Source organism: Vombatus ursinus, unplaced genomic scaffold (assembly GCF_900497805.2).
Source record: "Vombatus ursinus unplaced genomic scaffold, bare-nosed wombat genome assembly UNPS02014959.1, whole genome shotgun sequence".
NCBI lineage: Eukaryota > Metazoa > Chordata > Mammalia > Diprotodontia > Vombatidae > Vombatus > Vombatus ursinus.
The window spans coordinates 10337976-10346006 of record NW_020954737.1 but is presented as its reverse complement, the minus strand read 5'-3'; the positions used below and the strand labels follow the sequence as shown (position 1 = coordinate 10346006).

Genomic DNA, 8031 nt, shown 5'->3' with positions numbered 1-8031 from the left:
TGGAATACACACATGTGTGTACACATGTATGGTGAGGAATATTGCATTGTTGTCAGATAAGGTGGACATGTTAGTTGGCTTTACTGAACTGTTGCTTGGTTTCTTTGTTTTTTCCACAATTTTTCTACCAAGGAAGTCTTGCTGGGTCAGGGAAGAGGAAGGATATGTATTCAGAAATGAATGTAATACAAAAACAAATATCATCAATAAGACTTTTTAAAATAAAAGAAGTGCATAATGGGGAAATCATTAGATGGAAGACTATTTGAAGGCAAAGATTATATCTCACATTTCTTTGTATTTTGCCCTACCTCTCTGCTTCTTCCCTCAACCCCCAGGATCTATATGTGAAATGGACGGGCCGAGAGTAACCAGACACACGCCAAATTAGAAAATAGAGAGCATTTACTGGAGCCGGCCGGCGACTGTCCCCTGGATGCAATCCTAGGAGAGCAGTCCCAAGCAAGGGAAATAACAAAACTTTATACCCAGCAGTTTACAATTGTGGATTAGCAATCCTTTGAGGTAGGGGAATTTACAATTGTGGATTAGCGATCCTTTGGGGTAGGAGAGTTTACAATTGTGATTAGCGATCCTTTGAAGTAGAAACTCAGGAGGTCAGGCTAGGGGGGGGTTGTTTTTGTGACAACTCAGTCCACCTCACTCCCCCCTTTTCACAGACGAAAAGAGTCAGACAGGGGACTCATCAGAGTCCAGAGGAGCATAGGATTGACGCAGGACAAACAACTGGAGTGCTTGCACTCGTTTCTGGACATAGCGGGTTATGCATTTTATGAAACAAGGGGCCACGAGTAACCCAAGGAGGAGAAGGGCCAGAGGGCCCACCACTCCGGAGAGTAGGGTGGTTAGCCAGGGGGACCAATTATACAGGGTCTGATACCAAGAAGACCCCGTTGCCCGTGCGCGGTCCCTCTCATCTAACCGCTGCCTAAAGGCTTGCAAGGACTCCCGAATAACTCCAGACCGATTGGCGTAGAAACAGCAGGTTTCTCCCAACGCCATGCATAAGCCTCCCTGTTTGAGGAACAGTAGGTCCAAGCCTCGGCGGTTCTGGAGAACCACTTCGGCCAGAGAGTCTAGGGAAGTCTCAAGGTGTGAGACTAGCTCTTCCAAGGAGCGTAGGTCCCTGTCTACCTGTGCACTCAAGGCACCGTAGTTGGCTTTCCCCTGTATCAGGGCTGAGGCCCCAACAGCAGCGGAGCCGGCCACTCCGAGTCCCACCAATATAGGAACCAAGATAGGTACAGCCCTCCTGGAGCGAGTTAGGCCAAAATGCTCAGCTGCCCCTTCCTCTGAGTAGACATATACCTGAGGAAAGACATGCACTACTACACAGAGCTCGGTCGGGTTGAGGAAACGAATGTCCTGTATGCAGGTGGTGAGTCCTCTGGTACAAGCGAACCATACTCCAGGTGGGGCGGTTAACAGGAGGTCAGAGCTTTTGGATGTGGGGGAAATAAGAATGACTGAAGTGCACGTAGCGTTGAACGGGGAGGACCGCAGCGGGTAGTCAGGCCCGAGCAAACACATTCCTTTGCCCTGGACATCGTCTAGGGTAAGTCTAGGCTTGTCTGGGTTACAGCGGGCAGGTATGGCAGAGGGTCATTTGGACTTACTTAAAGACAACTTTCCCACAGAGGTGATGTTAAGTTCGATAGCAATTCCTACGAAATGGGGGGGGGGCTGGATTCAGACACAGCCAACAGGAGGTGGTTATGTTTGGATCAGACAAATTTAGGAATGAGTGGACAGCAGAGAGTGTATCAAAAATGGGGGAACCTAGGTTAGTGAGGGTCTCTGGATTTTCGGGAGCCTCTGGTACCAGGTCCCTAACAGATGGTGGGGCGAGAGTCAACATGGCTTGTGGGTTAAGGATGGGATTCGGACCTATTGGGAGTGTACGGGTGGGAACTGCGATTTTCTGAATGGTAAAAAGGACCCCATTATCCCACCCAGTCATGTATAACCTTAAACCCCAAAAATGCCCGAGATTCCAAGAGTCATCAGTGTCCTGCTTGACTGTTAGAATCATAGGGTTACATTTCCCAGGCCAGCAGGAGGCGGGGAGGGGGCTTTGTCTCTCCAGGGTGATTAGGGGGTCCCGGCCGCCCCTAGGAATCCACCTGGCCACAGTCTCACAACCCCATTCTGCGCAGTGAAAGTGATTACTACCCTGACAGGAAGGATTCCCCGTGGCCGGACAAACATAGAATTCAATACTTCTGATTCTCACTTCCCCTGCCCCGGGTATGGTTGGAGTGGTGGGAATAGTGGGGCAGTATCCCCTTCCCCCAGCGATAGGGTCCCGCATAGCCCGGTTTTGATTCCATCCTGGTCCCAAGAGGGCACAGAGGTCAAACCTGAAAGTGGGGGCTCCGTAACTGGTGAGAGCTTGGACGGTGGTCCCATCGTTAGTTCGGGAGAGAATCCACCTGGATGGGGTAGGGCTATAGGGGTCACCCAAAGTCATCTCACAAGCAAAAAGAAAGAGAAGAAGAGTCAAGTTCTGGAGAGTCGAAGCTTTAGGTCGGACACTGCTTCTGCTGTCCAGGCGGTGGAGTTGGGCTCTGGGGCCTTCTTGATGTGTGACCGATGTATCCATGCCTTGCGGCCGGCAACCTTGACGGCAGAGGGGTTGCAGAGGATAATTTGATACGGGCCCATCCACCATGGTTCCAGGGCTGGTCCAGCTGGAAGCTTGCGAGTGAGGACCCAGTCTCCCGGTGACAGGGCGTCCGATGAAGTTGCAGGGTCTGGTTCTTTCCCCGCAGCTTTCAGGACTGAGCGCACAGCGTTCTGGACCTCACGCAAAGCCTGGAAGGACTTAAGAAGAGTCGGATTAGTGAAATCTGGGGCTGGAATAGCTGCAGATACTCTTGGAATAATAGGAGGGGGGGCTCCATAGAGGATCTCGTATGGAGATAAAGAGAGGGTTGAGGAATTGGAAGTACACCGGGCCCGGAGGAGGGCGAAGGGAAGGAGACTGACCCAGCTATCACCAGTTTCTATTTTAAGTTTAGCAATGTGCTCCTTTAGAGTTCTATTCATCCTCTCTACCTGCCCTGAACTTTGAGGCCTATATGCACAGTGCAATTTCCATTTCAATCCCAGCATCTTTGATAGGCTTTGAATTGTTGCGGACACAAATGCTGGGCCGTTGTCAGAGCCTATCGAGGCCGGCAGGCCAAATCTAGGAATAAGTTCAAAGAACAGCTTTTTGGCCACTATGGTTGCAGTTTCAGTTTTGACTGGAAATGCTTCTGGCAATCCAGAAAATGTGTCCACGAATACAAGGAGAAAACGGTACCCTCCCAACCCAGTTCCCATGTCAGTAAAGTCTACTTCCCAATGGTCGCCAGGAAATGTTCCTCGTGGTCTATCAGTCGGTATCCTTGACTGTGATCGTGGGTTGATTTTGGCACATGCAAGGCATCTTCTTGCGGCTTCCTCGGCCGCCTGCTTCATCCCAGTGCTGTAGAAGTGTCGGCTCACCAGGTCGTAAAGCCGGGTTCCGCCTAAGTGGGTAAGGCCATGAAGAGTCATCAACAGGGGTGGCAACAGTGCCTTGGGTAGAATTAGCAAGCCATTTGGGTGTCTTCTCCATCTCCCCTTTTCAGGGGTGCCGTCCAGATCACTGGATTGATAAGACGGTTGGACAGGCAGCGTTCCCTCAGGTTCCACGACCATAGAGGGTATCAAGGGCTTGCAGGCAGCCGCTCGGGCAGCCCTATCCGCTGCCGCGTTCCCTAGAGACTGGGGGTCAGTTCTACGGGTGTGAGCAGGAACATGAATTACCGCCACCTCCTTGGGAAGCCAGACAGCATCCAGCAGTTCCTGGATCTGACTCTTGTTCCTAATCTCCTTTCCTGCCAAGGTTAACAGTCCCCGTTGGAGATATACATATCCATGGACATGAACAGTGGCAAAGGCATAGCGGCTATCTGTGTAAATATTTACTCACCTGCCTGCAGAGAGTCTAAGGGCTTGAGTTAAGGCAATGAGTTCAGCACGTTGAGCAGATGTGCCGGGGGGTAGAGCGGTCTCCCAGAGGGTCTCAACCGGAGTGACCACGGCTGCACCCGCCCTACGGATCCCCTCCTGAACAAAACTGCTGCCGTCTGTTAAAAGCACTAGGTCTGGGTTTGTTAAAGGAACATCAGTAAGTCCAGGGCGGGACGTGTGGATGGAGTCCAGTGTGTCCAGGCAATCATGTATAGGGGAGGAAGGAGGGGAGTCAGGGAGCAGGGTGGCCGGGTTGAGTGTGACCGGAGGAGCAAAGGTGATGCGCGCGGGATCGAGGAGTAGGGATTGGTAATGAGTCAGGCGTGAATTTGAGATCCATCTTGTCGGCGGGGAATGTAAAAGCTGTTCCAGATGATGCATGCTGAAATCTCAAGAGGCTGCCCGAAGGTGAGCTTAGCGGCTTCCCTAACCAAGACGGCAACGGCCGCCACAGTTCGCAGGCAAGAGGGCCACCCGGAAGCCACAGGGTCCAGCTGCTTGGAGAGATAGGCAACAGGACGATTCCAGGGCCCCAGGGGCTGGGTCAGAACCCCTTTGGCCACAGCTCGAGACTTAGACACATAGAGGCGGAAGGGCTTGGACAGGTCTGGCAGGGAGAGGGCAGGCGTGCTGGACAGCGCCTTTCAGAGCTTGTCGAATGCTTCCTGCTGCCGTGGTCCCCAAACAAATTGGGTGGGTTCACCAGTTAGGGCCTCATATAGGGGTTTGGCAACCTCGGCAAACCCCAAGATCCAGAGGCGACAGTATCCAGCCATCCCCAGGAATTCCCGGAGCCCATGGCGGTCCCTCAGGGCGGGCATGCCCAAAATGGCAGCTACACGCCCCCGAGACAGTAACCTTTGACCTGAACGAAGAGTGAAACCCAAGTAAACAACGGATTGAGAGCACAGTTGTGCTTTCTTTCCAGAGATGCGATAGCCGGAAGCCTCAAGCAACTGCAGAAGGTGGAGAGTTGCATCTTTGCATATTGCCTCAGAGGAAGTAGCCAACAAAAGGTCATCAACATACTGGAGGAGAGTGACCTCCGGATATGAGACCCGGAAGGCGGCCAAGTCGGAGGCCAGAGCTGAGCCAAAAAGTGTAGGGGAGTTCTTAAAACCTTGGGGAAGCCGGGTCCAGGTGAGCTGAGAGGATGTCCCAGTGTTAGGATCTGTCCAAGTAAAAGCGAATATAGGTTGGCTTACTGGTGCCAAGGGAATGGAAAAGAAAGCATCCTTCAGGTCCAAAACAGTATACCAAGTCCGAGCAGGGTCCAGGGAAGACAGCAACGTGTACGGGTTTGGTACAGTAGGATGTAGAGTTTCCACCCGGGCGTTGACTTCTCGTAGATCCTGGACAGGACGGAAGTCTCCAGACCCGGGCTTGCGAACTGGAAGTAGGGGGGTGTTCCACGAGCTCTGGCAGGGTCGTAGAATGCCTGCCACCAAGAGTCGATCGATGTGAGGCTTGATGCCCAAAAGGGCAGCTCGAGTCAACGGGTATTGTTGGACACGCGCAGGGGTTGCTGTGGACGAGAGCTGGACCACCACTGGGGGCTGGTGTCCTGCTAGACCAAACGGGTTGGTCTCAGCCCAGACTCCAGGAACCAAGCCTTTGAAATGGTTCAACAGAGTTAGGGAAGTAGGGGTGGAGGTGGTCGAGGGGCGGTCTGGGGAAAACGTTAGGGGGAGGAGGCGAGACTCCTCCGACAACGGGCAGGTGAGAACAAGTTGTGGCAGGTTAAACCCGAGAGTGGGGTTAGGTCCCTTAAAGGAAATGATAGCCTGAAGCTTGTGTAGGAGATCTCGGCCAAGCAAGGGGTAAGGGCAATCAGGCATTACTAGAAATGAATGGGAGACTAGGCCCTTCCCTAACCAGACTTCCCGAGAAGTGGTGAGGGGTACAGACTGTTTTCATCCAGTAACTCCCTGGACCTGCACAGTGGATGATGAGAGGGAGCCCAGTGGGGATTTCAGGACCGATGCCGCAGCTCCAGAGTCGACTAGGAATGAGACAGGTTGACCCCCAACACTGAGAGTAACCCTCGGCTCCAGGGGGTCAAGAGTCACAACGGACTTTGAGCCGGGGCACCCCTAGTCTGTATTCAAAGTCAATAAAGGCTCTGCCTTCTCTTTCAGCCCGCGATTAGGGCACTCAGATTTCCAATGGCCCATGGCTTTGCAGTAAGCACACTGGTCCCGAGCTAAAGGAGGCCTTCCCAAGCCTTTACCCTTATAGGGGCGCCCAGCGTTTGGCCCCTCCCACCTTCCTTTCCACCCTTGCTTCTGAGCCTCCCCTGGAACCTGTGCTAAAGCTGCCACTACCGCCCTTGCGACCGTGCGAGTTTGCTTGTCTTGAGTCTCTTCACGATAGTCAAACACCCGCTTGGCCACTTCCATGAGTTCAGTCAGATTTTTACCCTCAAAACCTTCAAGTTTCTGTAGCTTCCGACGAATGTCCGGAGCTGAATTGGCTACGAAATCAATTACGATGGCTCTCCGGTTATTGGGATCCTCTGGGTCGATAGGGGTGTAGGTTCGATATGCCTCGTAGAGGCGCTCCAAGTATGCAGCTGGGGACTCGTTCCTGCCCTGTCTAACCTCACTGACTTTGGACATATTGGTTGGCTTCCGTGCTGCTGCCCGTAACCCTCCCAGCAACAACTGGCGATACCTGTCCAGTGCTTCCCTACCGCGATCAGTGTTGGGGTCCCAGTCGGGCCGGTTCTCAGGGAAGATGTGGTTGCGGCGCCCCGGGTCAGTAGAGGGATGTCCATCTGGGTCCAGAACTCCCTTCCTGGCTTCTAAAAGAATCCTGTCACGCTCCTCGGTTGTGAAAAGAACCCGGAGGAGCTGCTGGCAGTCATCCCAGGTGGGCTGATGAGTATAAAAGACAGTCTCTAGGAGGGCGATTAGGCTCTGGGGCTTATCAGAGAAGGATGGGTTTTGCTGTTTCCAGTTGTACAAATCACTGGTGGAGAAGGGAACATATACCATGAATGGTCTCCCTGATTCTCCGGGAGGGGAAGGAACTTGCCGCAGGGGAAACGCTGACACAGTGGAATCTGGGGTCAAACTGGAATTAGAAGGGCCATAAGGAGCACCTGCTCGAGTATGGGGTGGACTTATCAGAGGAGGGGCTGAGGGCCTCAGAGACCCTGAGGTTGGGTACGGGGGTGGATCTGAAACCTGGGACTGGGAGTACTCAGCTGGATCTAGGGGGTCAGAATCAGGGGGTGGTAAGACAGGAGAAAGCTGTGTGACGACCTTAGGACTTTCGGGAGGCTTGCGGCTAAAGGTCGTCTTTGATTCCGTTCCTGGTCTTAGTTTTGAAAGGGCCTGGACCTGTAGTGGTCCCGAAGGGGGTTTGAAATCAATCCAGGTGGTGATATAGGGGACCTGATCGGGGTGGCCAGGTATACCATAGACAATTCCCCTTACCTGGCCGGCCACCGAGACGTCAAACGTACCCTCCGGGGGCCAGCCTACCTCGAAGGTGGGCCATTCCTGTTGGCAAAAGAGAGCTAATTTCTTTTTAGTAACCTGAAACCCATAACCTTTTGCTATACGCCGATATTGTTTGAAGTTCCGTAAGACAATAAAGAGAGGGGAGCCTGGCTTAGGGCTTGAGGGTCCCTGTCCCATGGTGGATTAAGGACTGAGAAAGAAAAGAGTAACAAATAGACGTGCTCATGTAAGCAAGGACCAAACACGGACACAGGGAAGACACAGTCAAGACAGGGTAGAGGGGAATCAAACTGCCTCGATTCCGAACAACCTGGACAACGAGACAGGAATTTACACCCCCCCCCCTCACGGAACAAATAGTAGATAGACGCACGCACACACAGTCGACACAAAAACGGGAAAAAGACACAGTCAAAACCCTGGATGCTCCTGACACAGTAGCGGGGAACGAACCCGTCTCAGCTCCGAACAGCCTGGAGAATGAGGCAGGAAGTCTTCCCCCCCCCCCCCCCCCCCCCCCCCCCCCCCCCCCCCCCCCCCC

The 8031-nt window shown here is 53.1% G+C and overlaps 2 protein-coding genes across 2 annotated transcripts; both read right to left on the bottom strand.

The window, feature by feature from the left end:
• Nucleotides 1-690: 690 nt before the first annotated feature.
• On the bottom strand, nucleotides 691-2491 carry LOC114030370 (endogenous retrovirus group S71 member 1 Env polyprotein-like). The gene is made up of 2 exons (XM_027845175.1): nucleotides 1801-2491; nucleotides 691-1592 (listed from the first exon to the last, which is right to left on the bottom strand). Exons 1-2 carry the CDS (start codon nucleotides 2489-2491, stop codon nucleotides 691-693), a joined length of 1593 nt encoding a protein of 530 aa, XP_027700976.1.
• Nucleotides 2492-2520: 29 nt separating this feature from the next.
• On the bottom strand, nucleotides 2521-7667 carry LOC114030369. Its single transcript, XM_027845174.1, is given in 4 exon segments — nucleotides 2521-4403; nucleotides 4406-6116; nucleotides 6150-7020; nucleotides 7060-7667. Coding segments are annotated over 4 exon segments (5073 nt in total).
• Nucleotides 7668-8031: the final 364 nt, after the last annotated feature.